This window comes from Euphorbia lathyris, chromosome 5 (genome assembly GCF_963576675.1).
Source record: "Euphorbia lathyris chromosome 5, ddEupLath1.1, whole genome shotgun sequence".
In the NCBI taxonomy this organism is placed as follows: Eukaryota; Viridiplantae; Streptophyta; class Magnoliopsida; order Malpighiales; family Euphorbiaceae; genus Euphorbia; species Euphorbia lathyris.
The window spans coordinates 28,495,310-28,514,868 of NC_088914.1; the positions used below are offsets into that span (position 1 = coordinate 28,495,310).

Consider the following 19,559-nt stretch of genomic DNA (forward strand, 5'->3'; position numbering starts at 1 on the left):
CAGTTAGTTTGAAGATCCACACTTGGTGGTTTCATGGGGTTTGGTTCTCAATGTTAGCACACCATAATGAAGGGGCATCCAATGGAAACCATTATGGCCATTTATTTCTTTTAATTCATTGATAGTCTTTTATTTTAGCTGAGGAATGATGTTTTGTTAGTATTACTGTGATTAGCCAACTTTTGAAATGGTTTAACAAAATTGTTTTGAATTGCGTTTTGAAAAAGGATTAATTTTTTATGATGTCTGGATTTTGTCAAATTTACCAACATTAGAGATAAAATTGCTTCATTTATGATGTTATGGGGATGTGGGAAAAAATCTTAAAAGGCAAAGACAACCAAAACACCGTTGCGGAGGATCGAACCCGGGTCACCCGCGTGACAAGCGGGAATACTTACCACTATACTACAACGACTTGTTGTTTCACATGTGAAAAGTACCCTTTATAAAGTATAGAAATTACATGTCCTCTTATTTTTTCCCTCTAAGTACCTGAAAAATATATTAAAATATACTGTAACAAAAAAGAATATTAAGATTATAAAATTATGGCTTCTAATAATAATGTAAAATAGAATAAGAATTAAAATAATTAACCCCACAAATTTTTTGCATGGTATATGCGAAAGTTAGTAATATATTGTCCTTCAGGTCTCAAGCGATCGCGAATTGGAAATGTATCTTTCATATTGGGTGCCTCAATCTAGTTATCAACACATAATTTTCTAATATCTTCTAAAAATTTCTCCCATTTATCTTTTATTAGTGATTGTAACAGTAGTTTTGTAGATTCTCATTCCCACCTCGTCCCATTCATAACTGTACTGTTGGATACCATATATTTTTTCTGTATCTTATTTATTGGATAAAATGTAAAGTTATATCGATATTAATTCTTATTTTGATTGTTAAATAACCAAACAATTTTAAATGGAATGTGATTTCAATACCACATTAATTTTGCTCATTGATTTGCAATAAAAACTTGAGGATAAGTGGAACTATCTGAAGATCTCGAAGAAGCACCATGAAGATGAGAGAAAAAACAGAGGAATGCCTAATAGAGAAAAAGATGAGTTAAACAATGTTGATTAAAAGGAGAATTTGGAGTTCTTTCATCTCCGCTGTTGTTCCACGGATATGGGTCTTGTCATCTAACAAGTTTGGTTTTGTCTTGTCCTTTGACAAGTTTCTTCTTTTCTTTTCAATTCTTGCATCAAAAGTTCTTTTTCCATCTATAGCATCATCAAATAATCACTCTAGACAATGCATTCTAGCTAAGATGAGAGTTTTTCAAGAAAATCTCAGTCCTCAGCTAGCCGAGGCTATGACTATCAAAGAAGCTTTAAGTTGTATTAAGATGAATCGCCCCAGTGAGAAAACTCAAATTCAGTCGGATTGTCTCGTAATAGTTAAGGCAATTCAAATGAGTTTAGAATGTCATTCATATTTAGTTGACATTATTTATGATTGTATTCATTTATTACGAGATTTAGAGTTGTGCTCTATCTAATTTATTAAGCGTTCATCGAATTTGGTTGCTTATGCTTTAGCAAAAGCGGTCAATTCTGTGTCTATTCGGAGTGAGTGGGATGTCCACCACCATTTTTTAGCAATATTCTTTCATCTGATTTAGGTTAATAAAACTTGACATTATTTTAAAAAAATTATATGAAATTTCTTGCAAATTTTTTTTTCAATATTTTTAGAAATCAGAGTAATAAGTGATGTTGAATGAAAAAAAAGTATGTTGCACAAATGGTTTTTTTTAAAAGTATTAGTTAATGTGCTTAATTTTGATCGTTCATCTCCGCTGTTCATCGTCTGTCCACATGTAAGGTTCAGGAAAATTTCTGGTGGTGATCGTGGTCCAACGTCGGTGGTAGGATCTGGTTGGATCTTCGACCTCCTCTTAGTTAGTGAAATCGTGATTGTTGCCGTCTTCTCGGTTGGATCTGCTGGCGGCGATCGAGGACCAACGACGGTGGTTAGATCTACGGCCTCCTCTTGGATGGCGATTTGTCCTCTACTCTTGAGGATCTAGTTTCTGTTTATCACCGTCGATTATGGCAATTCCGAAGGACTTCATCGGCATCGGGGTTCTTTTCAATCCAAGCCTCAGGTATGCTGCTATTGCGGATGCTTCCGGTGGACCTCTGATTGCCCCTAAACCTACTTTTGCCTTTGTTTTGAACAATCGCTCTCCGGCGATTCCGCCATCCACCGCTGCAATTTCGAATTTGGGAGGTTTAAAGACAGTTCAGATCTCACAAGTGGCCTATGACAGAAGGTTAACAATGTGTTCCCACTCTCTAATCGGTCGGCTCATCTTGTCCAATGGAGATTCCCCTTGGAAAGTGGCAAATTTGAAACGAAACCTTAATACGATTTGGGGATTTACTGAAGCTTGGAAGCTTATTGTAATTGGAAGGAGATTTTTTCCAGGTGATTCTTCCGTCCAAAGAGGCTAAGGATAGGGCAATTGGCAGGGGTGTCCTGAATATGAAACCTTGAATTTTTTGACTTCAGCCGTGGATTCCAGACTTCGATCCTTTTACGAAGAAATCCACAAATGCTCAGGTATGGGTCCATCTTTATGCTTTACCTTGGGAGTACTGGGATGTGCAAATTCTATCAGAAATTACAAGGGGAATTGGGGCTCTAATTAGATTTGATAAAGCCATAATTGATGGTGACCTTGGTCATTTTGCAAGGATGCTTCTGGATGTTGACATGGCAGGTGAGTTGCCGACTCAGTTAGGAATTGAACGGAAGGGAAAACAGATTTGGATTGATATTATATACGAAAAGCTTCCGAGCTTCTGCAAGGTCTATTCTAGCATCAGTCATATGGCTTATGAATGTAGGAAGAATAAGAAGCCCATTGACAAAAACAATTCCAGAAAGCGTTCGACTTCACCATAACGTTAATATCAGATTCTTCAAAGGTCGATTGAAGAAACTAGGAACACCATTCCTGTGACTGAAGTAACTGGCAAAATCCTTACTGCTCTGAATAAACCATCAAGTAAGGCCCTGAGGTGGAGTTGTTGAAGAACCACTTGGAAGTTGAACCCCTGGACTTGCTTTTTTTCTGGGAGCCCTATGGATAGAGAGGTGTTGAGTGATGGTTTGGAGAGACCAGCGTCACCGGGGAATGCGAATCTTCTTCCCTCATCCGATAAGTTCTCGGCTTCATGGGCGGATCAGATGGATAAAGAAGAGGAAGAATGACATACGGTTAACTTTCACAAAAAAAGGCGTTAGACCCTCTTCATTAGACAAGGACTCTATTGCAACTCGAACTAAAAGGGTAAGTAAACCACCTTTACGGTTCAAATGAATGTAATTTTCTAGAATTGCAGGGGAATCCTCAACCCTAACACTCAGAGGTATCTGGTTACTATCTGCAAACAACATAGGCCTGACTTTCTCTGTTTAGCAGAGCATATGGTTGATTTTGACTCAATTCATCCTAGTTATTGGCTTGGCTTGGGAATGACCTTGGTTGCTTGCAACTTGAGGGAGAAACCCACTTTTTCAATCCTGGCTTGAGGGAGAAACCCACTCTTTCAATCCTAAAATCAAGCAATTTAACTGCTTCTATTTTGGCCACTGTTAAGCATGATCAATTTGTTTTGCTTTCGGTCTTGCTCTAGGGTAACTCTCATCATCTCTGCTTTATTTATGGTAGCATCTGGGCTAATCGCGAGAGGGATTTATTCAATCGTCTATCTGAGCTAAAAGTGGAGAATGATGGAATTTGGTTAAATATTGGGGACTTTAATGACGTGCTTGGCGCGCATGAAAAAACCGGCAGAGCCCCTGCATCACGACTTTGTCAGGATTTTAGAGAATACATTGACAATGGAGACTAGATGGATGTTCCTACTTCTGGTTGCTTTTACACTTGGTGTAACGGTAGGCAAAGGAGCGCGTGGGTTAGTTCCCGGCTTGATAGGGCAATTGTCTCCACTTCCTTCATTGAGCTTTGGGATTTCTCTTGCTCTAGTTTGCCTCGCCATCATTCAGACCATCATCCCCTATTGTTCACTTGCTCCTCCAGAGCTCGCAAGCCGCCTAGATTTAGGTTTCAAAAAATGTGGGTAAATCACTCCGTTCATTAACATGGTGAGGGACCACTGGGATCTTCCTTGCCCTCCTCTCGCCCCTATGCCTTTGATGTCATATAAGCTTCAGGGTCTGAGACATGTTCTTCGTCGCTGGAATAAGGAAATCTTCGATGATTTTAATCTGAACATTGCTAAGGCGCAGGAGAAGCTGGCTCAAATTCAATAGGAAATTGAATCAACTGGATGGTCGGAAGCTCTTCATGAACAAGAACTCGAAGCACATTCACTGTTTGACCATTTTTTATCCCACAAAGAGACATATCTGAAAGAAAAAAGCCATGTCAAATGGCTGGCGAAGGGAGACAGAAATAGCAACTTCTTCCATCGAGTAGCTTCAGCGAACAAGGCGGTCAATGGTATCAGCTCATTAATCATTGATGGTTCACCTTGCACTGATCCGACATTACTTTCAAATCATATCACCGACTTCTACTCTACTCTTTTTGCCAATACTGAACAGCAGCCCCGAAACTTAGGCTCTATTAAGAACATGATTCCTTAGCTAGTTTCTGATGATGAAAATGAGTCTCTTTTACAATGTCCTTCGAATTCTTTGATTAGACAGACGGTATTTGCAATGGACCCCAGCAGCTCCCCTAGGCCTGACGGGTTCTCTGGTCAATTTTTTCAAACATGTTGGTCGACTGTTGGTTCTGATGTCTGTAGAATGGTAAAGTGGTTCTTTATGCATGGCTTAATCTCTTCTGGCCTGAATTCAAATCTCATGGTTCTTATACAAAAGGTGGATGATGCCTCCCTCATTGAACAATACAGGCCTATCGTCATGAGTAACTTCAGTTTCAAAATTATCTCTAAAATTCTTGCCGACAGACTTGCCTTAATTGCTGCTAGAATTATTACCCCTAATCAATTTGGATTCATCCAAGGGCGCCAGATTCATCAGTGCATTGCTATTGCTTTAGAAGGCATTAATTCCTTAAAAAAAGATCCTTTGGGGGGAATATGAGTCTGAAGATTGACATTCGTAAAGCATTCGATACACTTGATTGGAGTTTTTTTATTGGAAGTTTTAGAGGCATTCGGGTTTTCCCTTAGATTCAGAGATTAAATTCTTAACATCCTATCGTCCGCCCGAATTTCAATTATCACCAGTAATGGCATCACTGGGTATTTCCAGTGCTCTAGGGGTGTTCGTCAGGGCGACCCTCTCTCACCCATTCTCTTTGGATTGGCAGAAGATTATCTGAGTCGGTTGATTTCTTCATATGTTGACAATGGGGTTCCAAAGCCGATGGCATATTCTAGTAAGTGCAACATGCCAACACATCTTTTATATGCTGATGACGTTTTGTTTTTTTTGTCAATCATCATTGGCGAATGTTCGAGTGATTAATGAAATCTTCACAAGTTATGGGCTTGTGTCGGGACAAATGGTTAATTGGAGTAAATCTGTGGCTTATTTTGGGGACTCGGATCCCGCTAGGCATCGAATCAGGTTGACGGACATTGTTGGGATCAGGACGGGCTCTCTCCCTTTCGTTTACCTCAGAGTACCTCTTTTCTACGGAGCCCCTCGAGCAGCTTATCTCGGGCCCATTATTGATAAAATCATCAAGGTATTCTCAAGATGGAAAGGGAGTGCGTTATCAATGGCGGGATGACTCATCTTGGTAAATTCAGTATTCACTAGCTCTATGATTCACTCCTTTATTATTTATAAATGGCCTGCTACTTTAACCCAGAAATTATGAAGAAACATGAGGAACTTTATCTAGACCGGCTCCACCTGCACCAAAAAATTAGTGGCGCCACCCTAGCGGATATGTTTACGCAGTGGCGGAACCAGGACTCCGGATGATCCGGGGCTCAAACATATCAGTAAAAAAAATTTCAAAACGTCCAAAAAAATCAAAATTAACTGTGCGGTTGACAGTAAATTTTCAAAATCTAGCCCGTCAGGGCTGGGCAAAATTTTTTTAGCCTCCAACGCATTAAAACTGTAAAAATATTATAATTTTTTTTAGAAACTAGCATTGAACTAACAGAAAATTAAACATGTTTACTTTTTTTTAATGGTAAAAACATAAGAAAAATGAATATTAAATATGTCTACTTTTTTTTAATGGTAAATACATATTAAAAATGAATTCAAAAGTGTTATCAAAATAAAAATAAAGTGTCCATTTAAACTAATTAATAATGGTAACATGTTTTTATAATTATTGAAAAATAAAATAAAAAATAAATAAAAACTTTTTAAAAGAAAATGAGGTTGAAGGGAGCTGAACATAGGACCTCTCAAATTGAAGTAAGCATCTTTAACCATCTCATCTACCTTTAAACATTGAAACAATACTACATAGAGTCAATATAATTCTCTCCAAAATATTACCCGACACCATTACTAATTTTTTTTTCTCAATTCTTCGACTGCCTGCCGGGGCTCGAGCCCCCCTAACCGCCCCTTGGTTCCGCCCCTGTGTTTACGCCTCTTGTGTGAAGGAGGTTTGGGCTTAAAACATCTTTGTCACACCCGACCCTAAATAACCTCAATCGGCATCGGGCGTGAAATAGAAAGATCATAATCAATAATTAAGAGTCTCTAAAATATCCAACGCCATTATATTACAATTGAACTACCAAAGTTCTAACCATAATTCTCACAATAAGCAGCCAACTTCCAAACCCCGCCTAAACGGTCGGTAACCTTCTCTATATCATGTACTTTCTCACCTAAAAACATTAAAACATTTAAAAACGTGAGATAAAAATCTCAGTAAGAAACTATCAGCTATGAAAACCAACTTTACTTAACATAGCTGTATATATATATATATATATATATATATATATATATATATATATATATATATATATATATATATAGGATTTAACCAAAACCTGATAAAAATATTGTAATCAAATAAGTGTTTATCAAACCAACTCGGATTTAATCAAACGTAAAACCTTATATCAAAATCAATCATAACGGAAAACATAATCCAAATGAACTTAAAACATTGTATCCATCTTCGAGTTTCTCCCCTTAAGTATCAATCCATAACCACATATATAATCGAGACGTCTCTTAACATTGCCTATCCCATGGTCTTACCCAACACTTCTTTGCCATACCCAATAGGTCTTCAAACTGTGTACACAGGCCATGTCCCTCACTGAACATGGTCTTCAAATATGGAACCACCGATCCAGATAACTCTCGATGGATATAAATCATAAAATCATAACGTGCTCAAATATCATTTCACAATCAAATTCCAAACTATTTGATAACCAAAAATCATTTGGCTTCAATTAGTCCTTTTGTATCATAAAAATCATATTTGGACTTCAACCCAAAATAATAACAACAATAACCGCACAAATTTCTCAATCCAAAAACAATTTGTAAAAAATCGTCAAATTTATTTTGTTCAATATAGATATATATTGAAACCAAAAACATATATGTATATATGTAAATCAACCAAATTAAGCCTTAAATCAACATAATCAAGTAAAATCTGAAATTCACATAGAAGCATAATCAATAGCTTCATTTGAACCGTAATTTCACAATAAAAAGCAAAATCAGGAAAAACCCCAATTTTAAATTCCTGCATAAGCCTAAAATATTAATTCCTGAAACTTCTTTGATTATATATATATATATCTGTATACATAAAACTCAAAATATAGGTGATAGTTACTTACCTTGGCTACTAATTCAAGACCACAAACCCGTTCAATTCGCCTCTAAACTCTGTCTAAGCCATTTGCCTCCAAACACTGCCGAAACTCAAAAACTCTTCGGCTAGGACTTAGATCTATACATAAGGAGACTATATTTTAAATTTCAAGTGATTCGGACGGTCGAATCTCCGTAAATCAAAGAAACGGTGGAGAAACGGTTCAGATAAAATTGATGAATTTAAAAAGGAATGAAAAAGAAAAGAAAACTGAAGATGATCATCTCGTATTCTGTAGAAGAATTGAGATATATATTGGCAACTATCAGTTCGATCCTCCATCTTTTTATAATCTTTTAAAAATTATCCTAACTTTTAATTTACAAATAAAACCCTCAAATTAACTCCAAATTTTTCCTATAGTACCAAATTAACTTCACACACCCACTAATTATAATATATACTAATATAAAAATATAAATTCTAGAAATTTAGTCACGGACGTGACAATTCTCCCCACCTTAAGAAATTTCGTCCTCGAAATTCACGTTCTCTAATCTAAATTCTCTTCCTCAAATAATCTCCAAGATCACAAACTTATTTCACATTATCAAGATTCCTCATAATCATCATAAGACCACAAATTCTAATGTTTCCTTCCATTAACTCTATCATTTATCAATATCACCATAATCCACAATATAACTTCAAATATCATATGATATACTTTATCTTCATATCTTCCTATCATTAAACCAAACCTCCCACTTTAATAGATTTAAATCACAATTGATTCCATCAATTGCATATATATCAAATATATTTCACCTATCTCCAAGTTCTATAGACTTCAAAAATATCACTTTGGAACCGCTAATATGTATGATATTATATTTTTCTTAAACTTCAAATAATTCGAATCAATGATTTGCATCAGTATATAATATTACTTCCACATAATAATAATACTTATATCTATAATTTGTCACTCCAATCATGATGAATATGAACTCCAAGTCATCATCATCAATCAAATATAAACCTTATATTGATAACATATTTCCTCTATGCATATCGTCTTGACTTATTTATTTTCGTAAAACCTCTATAATCAAATCCTTACAATAAAAAGAATCAATATAGCTCATTCTTATACCCATCATCCTACATCCCATTAATAACTCCAAATAAATTTAACTTTCTCATCACACTATATGGATAACAAATACGATTTACTTAAATCGCAATATGAAAGTTTTTGCAATCTCCAAGCAATATCCTCAAACACAATAGCTCTTAATTTCCTACCTCCAATTGTGCTTAAAATCAGCAAAATTGTGTCCTCAAAATTCATATATGAATTATTTCCTCAAACATCAGATATATTCTCCCACTTTACTTCTCATTGATCACTGACATTGGTATCTCTCTAAGCATCATTTATATAACTCCCAATAATTCTAAACCTCAACCCGATAAAGTTCAACAATAGATCTGCAATTTGAATTCGGATATCATTTATTCCAATTAAGATTTCATAACTTATTAAACTCCTATCATAATCTCCAATTAATCAACCTCCAAAACAATTAATTGACATCTCTACATTTTCGCTTTCTTAATCACATATATATTATCTTCAAAACTCATAATATCATTTCAAAGTCTCTTAACCTTACTTCACATCTGAGATACGTATAGTTTTCAGCCACTATTAAACTCTCAAATATCAATTCCAAGTCATACTAAGGAGAAAAATCAAACAAAAACCAAATTCTGGTTTAAAGCTAAAATGACCAACATATGCCGTTTTCAGCATAACTTTTTCATACGGAGTCCGATTAAGGCGATTCAGAAACCCCTGGAAACGCATGATAAAAATAAAGAACTTTCATTTAGGACTCTATGACAGATTCGGCCTCTATCTGGTCGAAAAATACATCATAAGATTCGGATACGAATCCGATTCTCCCGCAGCACTATATAGACAATTCTCTATTATCTTTAGCTCAAAGGTATAAGTTACTCATATCTCATCTATATGGTTGTAAACTAACTATTAAACTCTCACATATATCAAGTATGTAACCCATATCACCAAATATCAATAATTTGCAATTTTTCATACACCCAATATTTTACTAACCATCAAATCTCATTTCTACCCCTCATTTTCTCAATCCTCGAAAAATGTCAAAGTATTTCTTAGCTTTCACCATATATCCATATTCCTCAATTACTATCGACTATTTCTTAGCTATCACCAAATATTCATATTCCTCATTTACTATCAATTATTTCTTTGGTATTATCCAATATCGACATGCCTCAATTACTATCAACCTTAGGTCCGAAGAATTTAACCTAGAGCTCTGATACCAAACTGTCACACCCGACCCTAAATAACCTCAATCGGCATCGGGCGTGAAATAGAAAGATCATAATCAATAATTAAGAGTCTCTAAAATATCCAACGCCATTATATTACAATTGAACTACCAAAGTTCTAACCATAATTCTCACAATAAGCAGCCAACTTCCAAACCCCGCCTAAACGGTCGGTAACCTTCTCTATATCATGTACTTTCTCACCTAAAAACATTAAAACATTTAAAAACGTGAGATAAAAATCTCAGTGAGAAACTATCAGCTATGAAAACCAACTTTACTTAACATAGCTGTATATATATATATATATAGGATTTAACCAAAACCTGATAAAATATTGTAATCAAATAAGTGTTTATCAAACCAACTCGGATTTAATCAAACGTAAAACCTTATATCAAAATCAATCATAACGGAAAACATAATCCAAATGAACTTAAAACATTGTATCCATCCTCGAGTTTCTCCCCTTAAGTATCAATCCATAACCACATATATAATCGAGACGTCTCTTAACATTGCCTATCCCATATGGTCTTACCCAACACTTCTTTGCCATACCCAATAGGTCTTCAAACTGTGTACATAGGCTATGTCCCTCACTGAACATGGTCTTCAAATATGGAACCACCGATCCGGATAACTCTCGATAGATATAAATCATAAAATCATAACGTGCTCAAATATCCTTTCACAATCAAATTCCAAACTATTTGATAACCAAAAATCATTTGGCTTCAATTAGTCCTTTTGTATCATAAAAATCATATTTGGACTTCAACCCAAAATAATAACAACAATAACCGCACAAATTTCTCAATCCAAAAACAATTTGTAAAAAATCGTCAAATTTATTTTGTTCAATATAGATATATATTGAAACCAAAAACATATATGTATATATGTAAATCAACCAAATTAAGCCTTAAATCAACATAATCAAGTAAAATCTGAAATTCACATAGAAGCATAATCAATAGCTTCATTTGAACCGTAATTTCACAATAAAAAGCAAAATCAGGAAAAACCCCAATTTTAAATTCCTGCATAAGCCTAAAATATCAATTCCTGAAACTTCTTTGATTATATATATATATATATATATATATATATATATATATATATATATATATACATAAAACTCAAAATATAGGTGATAGTTACTTACCTTGGCTACTAATTCAAGACCACAAACCCGTTCAATTCGCCTCTAAACTCTGTCTAAGCCATTTGCCTCCAAACACTGCCGAAACTCAAAAACTCTTCGGCTAGGACTTAGATCTATACATAAGGAGACTATATTTTAAATTTCAAGTGATTCGGACGGTCGAATCTCCGTAAATCAAAGAAACGGTGGAGAAACGGTTCAGAGAAAATTGATGAATTTAAAAAGGAATGAAAAAGAAAAGAAAAGAAAACTGAAGATGATCATCTCGTATTCTGTAGAAGAATTGAGATATATATTGGCAACTATCAGTTCGATCCTCCATCTTTTTATAATCTTTTAAAAATTATCCTAACTTTTAATTTACAAATAAAACCCTCAAATTAACTCTAAATTTTTCCTATAGTACCAAATTAACTTCACACACCCACTAATTATAATATATACTAATATAAAAATATAAATTCTAGAAATTTAGTCACGGACGTGACAATCTTCCTACTCTAAATGTTGCTCTTACTGGGAAGTTAGCCTGGGGCCTGATTGCGGGTGATTCTCTTTGTTTTCGATTGCTCCGGACTCGGTTCATTGGTCCTTCTGGAATTCCTCGTATTGCGGTTTACATGTCTTCGGTTTGGTCCTCCATCCGAGCTGCTTTTCTCAAGCTGAAGGAACACTCCTTTTGGACAATAGGAACGTCTTCGGACTTACCATTCTGGACGTACGAATGGATCCTTCCTCCTATTGCTCATCAACTTGGTATGTCGTTGATGGTTCAGCGTAAGCTAACGGCTCGCATTTCTGACTTTTTTTTATCAATGGCATGTGGCATGGTCTCATTGAGGTATCAGCTAATATTTCTCAGCGTATTTTTAACATTAAGTCGAATGGTTCTGATTCGGATGAAATTTATTGGCGACGTGCAACTAATGACATTTTTACTGTCAAACTCTTTTATTATTGGATGCGGCGCCCGCTTCCTCGTCACCCTATCTCCTCACTCATCTGGAAACCTTTTATCCCACCTTCTCGATCAATGGTTTGCTGGAGAGCCTTCGCTGGTTTTCTTCCGACTCATGATTCTCTCCGACCTCGAGGTATTCCGCTGGTATCCCGAAGTTGCCTCTGCTGCTCGGATGTTGAATCTCTTGATCATCTCTTGGTCCAATGTCCCTTTTCTAGGGAGATCTGGCTCAGACTTTCATCTTTGTTTGGTAGACGCTTGATTCTTGATTCAACTTTTGCTGTGTTATGGGAACATGCCTTATGTCAAAAATTCAGCAAACAATTGACGACCTTGTGGCTTAGCGCGGTGGTAACTGCGGCTTGGGTAATATGGCATATCAGGAACAACTGCATTTTCAATAACATCAATCCAAATATCCATGTCTCTCTTCGCCTTTTATGGGCCGGGACCAGAAACGCCGATCAGTTTCAGCTTGGCTATACTTGGAACTCGACGGTGGAAAACCGGATTTTAGACTCCCCTGGCCTATTACCTCACTTATGGACCGTGCCTCATGTTCTTCCGATTCGCTGAGGCCGCCACCTGTGGAATGGATGAAAGTTAACACCGATGCTTCGGTTGTCTCTGGTCAATCTAGTTGCGGTGGTATTTTTAGAGGACACGTCGGTCGTTCAGTGGTCGCATTTGCCTACCCTCTCGACTGCTCTTTGGTGCACATGGCGGAGCTGCACGCTGTTATTTTTGCAATTTCAGCAACAATTGAGCGGGGTTGGAATAAAGTTTGGTTGGAAAGTGACTCGTCTTTTGTTTTTCATCTCTTCCGGACTCGCGTTCTTACCGTGCCTTGGACACTTAGAGCTGATTGGATTAATTGCTTATCGAATATGGATTCAATGACAGTTGTTTGTATGCACATTTTCAGGGAAGGCAATCAGGTCGCCGATTCGCTTGCTTCTTATGGAAGGACTGCTTCTATTTTAGAATGGTGGGATGGGACACCCGATTTTTGCGTTTGCTTATTAGAGATAATGCCATTGGGCGTGATTTGTATAGATTTTTTTAATTTTTTGGACTATGATGTACTCTTATTTTTATTCTTATTTAATAATACTATGGCTCGGGGTGGTTTTCAGGGGTGCCAGTATAACTGGGATGTTTGACAATCCTCTCCCATTCCCAACATTTCAATAATAAAAAGTGATGTTGAATTTTTATGCTTCTAATTATCATTCAGAAAATTGGATAAAAACAAATTTTATTTACAAGCATCATATAAAAATGCGATTATAAAATAACACACGATATCAATTAAAGTCAACTTGAATAGTAAGAATCTTAAGTCGCTTAAATTATTATAAGTCAAAATATTTAACTGAATTTTAAGTTAAAACTATTTTTTAAAAACATTTTAGTATTTAGTTTTAGTATTTGTCAAACAGTTGGTCTTGTTTGATAACACGTTTTATCACTTAAATTAAAATATTAAGGGTTAATTATAAATAACTACCTTGTGGTTTGGCCGATTTACGATGTGGTACCTGTGGTATTTTTTTTGCACACGCAACCCTATGGTTGCAAAATTTTACATGTTTTTTTTTACTTTTCCAAATTTGCCCGATAACGACTTCGAAATAAAAAAATTTCAAGAGCTAAATGATATTTTAAGCAACTTTAATTCTTCAACTTTTTAGGTTTAAGGTCATTTAGGCGTTGTTTTTTTATAAGAGAGAAAGATAATATTTAGGGAGAGAAAACTCCAAAAATGATGATTTTGAAAAATTAAGAATATGGTTCCATAGTAAATATGATACCAAACAAGGTTAATTCTTGAAAATTTTCATTTTAAAGTCATTATCGGCCAAATTTGACAAAGTAAAAAAAACATGTAAAATTTTGCAACCACAGTGTTGTGTTTGCAAAAAAAAAATACCATAGGCACCACATCGCAAATCGGCCAAACCACATGGTACTTATTTAATTTAAGTGTGTTTGATAATGATTATTTCTCTATCACTTAAATTAGTGAATTAAATTAAAAATCACTTATTTTGATAAGTCAAAATATTTAACTTAACATTTTAAGTTAAATATTATTACTAATATTTTTATATTCAGCACTTATTTTTACTATTTATCAAACAGTTACATCACTTATAATGTTTGTCACTTAAAATTCAGTACTTATTTTTTCAGGACTTAATTTTTAGTTTTATCAAACAACACCTTACACTATTTAATATTTTTAGCACTTGTAATATTCAACACTTAAAATTTAGTATTTATTTTTTGTAGCACTTAATTTTCAGTTTTATCAAACACCACATAATCCTTCGTTTATTGGAATGAGTACAATCTAAATCCCTTAACGAGGATCCATTGGAGGGCAAGTCTAGTGCCAGCAGCCATGGTAATTCTAGCTCCAATAGCATATATTTAAGTTGTTGCAGTTAAAAAGCTCGTAGTTGGACCTTGGATTGGATCGACAGGTTATATATTTCGCAACAATTTTAAAATAATTTCCTCATAATTGATAAAGGCCTAATACATAAATAATTCCCTGAACTTGTCCAAATGTTGCAACTGCCCCCTCTAACTTTTAATTGTAACAACTTACCCCTTAAACTTGTCCATTTGTAAAACATAACCCCAAATTGAGAATTTTTTTACCCCGTACTTGAAGCAACCGTAAAAACGTTTTCCTGGATTCGTATCACGCCAAAGATCTGATTATCACACTCCACGAGTGTTGCAGCTTTTGTATTTCACGTGTTTTTTCAATTGCAGTCCATGTCAGCAATTTGAGATTATGTTTTATAATTGGACAAGTTTTAGGGGGTTATGTTTTACAATTAGACAAGTTTGAGGGGTAAGTTGTTACAATTGAAAGTTCGGGGAGACAGTTGCAATATTTGGACAAGTTCAGTGGGTTATTTGTGCATTAGGTCATTGATAAATGGGTTTTGGCCATAGGTTATTTTTTTCTATAACACGCATACCATCTCGTTCGTTAAAGACGAAAGATCAACGATTTTGTGTGTAAGAGGTCCGAATGAGCCAACTATAGGTGTGTAATAGATTTTTAAAGCCAACTATAGGTGTGCAATAGGTTTTTAAAGTCAACTATAGGCGTGTGATAGGTTATTTTAAAAATTCAGCGTGCCATTAAGCAAAACTTACCAAGTTAAAGGGTGTAAATATACATTAAGCCAAAATTTTATATTCAGAAAGAAAGGCCCAATGGATGGAACGAATTTGTTTTCCGAAGTGGCACATTTTCAATGGTTAATTTTTCAGACCGTTACCGTACCCTATTCACTGGATACTGGTCTGGGCATCCGCCTGCCTCGCCCAGATCCGTATTTTTTAGACCAAAATTAGACAATGAAAATTGATCCTAGACTTAAATCCGTTAAAACCCGTCTATTTTTCAAACGGGCTTGGGATTAATAAAAGTAGCATGAATCGGCCTAGTCCGACCCATCTATTAATATATTAATTATATATATCTATATACTAAATATTTATATTTAAGTATAATTTTATTTTTTTATAATTAAAAATCATATATATATTTTTGGGTAAATAATTATAAGGTCCCTGAGTTTTTACTTAATACACTAGTCACTCGCTCTGTTTTTAGAAATAATTATATAGTCCCTCAGTTTTTATGTTTATCGACTTTTAGTCCTTATGTTTAAGTCAATGGTCAAATTATACCAAATAAATTTCAAAATACCAAAATTACCCTTTACTCTATGTTTTAATAATAAAACATCTATTTTTTTATTTTATATTTTTTTCTCTTTTTTTCCTACATAATCTCTACAATATTAAGTAATCAATTTATTGAATTTTATATAATTATAGAACTTTAATTTAGTAGCCTAAAATTTATTGACTAAAAAAATGAATGAAAAATATTTCAAAAATTATCAAAATACAAGCAAAACTATATAATTTTTTAAAAAAGTAATCTTTATTTATCTCTAATAAATTTTACAAATGAAGAAAAAAATAGGATTGTTTTAAAAAAATTATGAATATTTAATGTTAGTTTAAATATATTATATTAAAAAATAAAAATTTAAAAGAATAAAATACATTTTTAATAATTAGTATATATAATTACGTAAATTTTGATTTATATATACTTCATAAACTTTATTAAAACTATTTAGATCAAATTTTGGCATTAAAAAGATAAGTTTTCTTATGTAAATAATTAGGGGCAATTTGAACTTTCATCTACAAAAATAGATGGAAGGACTAAAGAGTTGATTAAAATAAAACTTAAAGATCTTATAATAATATAATGGACCTACTAGTATATTAAGAAAAAACATAAGGACTTTATAATTATTTACCCTATATTTTTAGATGGACTTATATGTGTTGGGTTTGAGATTTGATTTTTTAACCCGAACCAAATTCGGTCCGGACTCGCTTAAATTAATAACAGACCAGACTGGATTTGGATTGAACATTTTTACCTAAAAACCCGATAGATCCGGTCTGAACCCGACCCATAGACTGGTCTACTGGATACTAAGAAAAAGAAACCCTAGCAACCTTCTCGTTATATGCCCAGTTGCCCACCATATCTATCTGAGGCACGCTAGGGAGACAGAGGCTTTGTGCAAAAATGGTGTCCGGATCAGGAATCTGCGCGAAGAAGGTGGTGGTGGACGCGCGCCACCATATGTTAGGGCGGCTGGCCTCCATCGTGGCTAAGGAGCTTCTCAACGGCCAGAAAGTGGTGGTTGTTCGGTGCGAGGAGATATGCATGTCTGGCGGTCTTGTGAGGCAGAAGATGAAGTACTTAAGATTTCTTCGTAAGCGAATGAACACTAAACCCTCTCATGGTCCTATTCACTTCCGCGCTCCTGCTAAGATCTTTTGGCGTACTGTGCGTGGGTGTGTGATTTTCTTCCCTATTTGATGCTTAATTTGTTTTTTTATTTTTTATTATTATTTTTGCTTCTGTATCTTCATTTGTTAAAGGTCTGTTTATTGGAACATTTGGCGGATAGTTGAGCAATGTATGGAAGAAATTAGATCTATTAATCGCTATTATTTGTTTGTTTGATTTCGTTTGGGGAAATTGATGATGAAGTTTGAATCAAATTTGTAGCTTTAGTGAGTTTGACATTAAGGCAATGTGTGATTGTAATATGAGATTATACTGTGGGTAGGTAATTTTTTATTGGTAATTATGTTCATTTGTTTATTGTGTCCTCGAATTTGCTTACATTTGTGGTTATAAGCTTTGAAGAATCTGAGCTAATGGTTGATTTGCTAATGGCAGAATGATCCCACACAAGACAAAGCGTGGGGAAGCTGCACTTGCACGATTGAAGGCATACGACGGTGTCCCACCACCATATGACAAGATGAAGAGGATGGTTATCCCCGATGCTCTTAAGTGAGTTTTCTTTTATATATTTAGTTGATTTTTTTTTACTTTTTACTTTTTAATTTTTATGATATTGTGACATTGATTATGTCTGTATATGGTAATGAATTAGGGTATTGAGACTTCGAAGTGGTCACAAGTACTGTTTGCTAGGAAGACTATCATCTGAGGTTGGATGGAATCACTACGAGACCATCAGGGTGAGTATTAAACTATTACTATGCTGATTGCTGTATTGTTATCTTGTTTGATGTATTGCAACCTCTATCGAAATTATGATAGTATGCCATTTGCAGTAGGCAAAGTTCATAACCCTTTTGCGTTAGTTGCTCGATTATGTTTCCTTCTTTCTTGTCATTGTTGTCTTGATATGGATGTTGATCACATTAGATTGGTTATTATGGTTTCGTATTCCTTCATTTGGAACTAGAGCATATATACATTTTATAAGCATCAGGACTTGAGCTAGCTTAAGTTAAGAAAGTCCTCTCTAAAAGACTAGACTGTTGCCCGCTACTCTATTTTGTTCACTGGCTGAATAAGGTTCACTTTTTCCTTAATTAGTCATTGGATGCTTTTTTTTTCTTCTCGTTGTTGTTTATCTGAGGATTTATCAAGCCATCATATGAAGCTATGTTTTTTTGTTTCCCCCAGATTTTATAACATTATTTATCAGGCAGCATACTTTTTTAGTATGCTCGATTATTGGTTTGATTGATGTAATTCTCTGTTAGTCTGTTGCACAATAAGAATAATGGATGGTGGTTTGAGTTTTACATTGTGTATTGATCTCCTTGGATCAATAACTAGGCCATGCGATTGAAGAGAAAGGGGTAAAATTGATTGTTATGGATTTCGATAAATAAAATGACAACTTATTACTAGCTAGCCTTATTTATCTGTTTCTAATATACCATCTTACTCAGGAGCTGGAGAAGAAGAGAAAGGAGAAGTCTGAAATAGTATACGAGAGGAAGAAGCAATTGAAAAAACTTAGGGTGAAAGCTGAAAAGGTTGCAGAAGAGAAGCTTGGTTCCCAACTTGAGCTACTGGCTCCAGTTACGTATTGAAGTTGTAGTGAGTAGCTAAGTAGCTCGCAGTTTTGTTGAAAATTTTGTCAGTGTATTGGATAGTGTCAAGGCCTTGGTTTTATAGAAAAAGCTGAGGGTTTTGATCTCTCTTTTAGACTAGCGTTATTCAGTGTCAATTTGAGGAATTGCTTATATTTGAGACTAGTAGTTTAAAGTTGCACCTTTGGTGTTTGGCTGTTTTGGTGAATGTTAAATTGTTCGATTGTGTTGCGATCAGTATGGGATTTCCTAGAAATTTTTGGTTTCTTGATGTGCTCTGGTGATTTTTTTTCCATTTAAATGAGTATGTTGCTTTAAAGCCAATGCGGTTTATGACAAACTTTTCTTTTACTGGCAACTTACGGGTTTGGTAGCATTTTTCCAGCTTCTGAGTGCCACTTACCAAAGAATGTGACTGTGTCTGTCGTGTTCTTCATACATGAAGAGACCGATAATGGAAATTGAAAAATAATATTAATAGAAAATGGTAGAGAAAATATGTACAAATAATAAGAATATATTGAAGCCTCTAGATGATAAAAAGTACTTTAGTAAATGGATTTTCAAATTTTAAAAAAAAAGTTTTAATTTTTTTTAAATTATGCTACAATATCGGAATTTATTTGAGCTAACACACCCCTTGTAAGAAAGGGAGATGATATGACTAGCACAATATATAGGCTTAATAGGCATCTGGCTCCCTAAATTTGTAATTTTTTTTCGCCTAGCCCCTCAACTTAGGGAACAACCTCTCAACCTCTTCAACTCTC

General features: G+C 34.7%; 1 protein-coding gene across 1 annotated transcript; it reads left to right on the plus strand.

The window, feature by feature from the left end:
- The first annotated feature begins 16,892 nt into the window (after positions 1 to 16,892).
- On the plus strand, positions 16,893 to 19,054 carry LOC136231034 (large ribosomal subunit protein uL13w). Its single transcript, XM_066020262.1, has 4 exons — positions 16,893 to 17,220; positions 17,612 to 17,728; positions 17,832 to 17,919; positions 18,646 to 19,054. The coding sequence occupies exons 1-4, from the start codon at positions 16,949 to 16,951 to the stop codon at positions 18,787 to 18,789; spliced, it is 621 nt and encodes a 206-aa protein (XP_065876334.1). The 5' UTR covers positions 16,893 to 16,948; the 3' UTR covers positions 18,790 to 19,054.
- Positions 19,055 to 19,559: the final 505 nt, after the last annotated feature.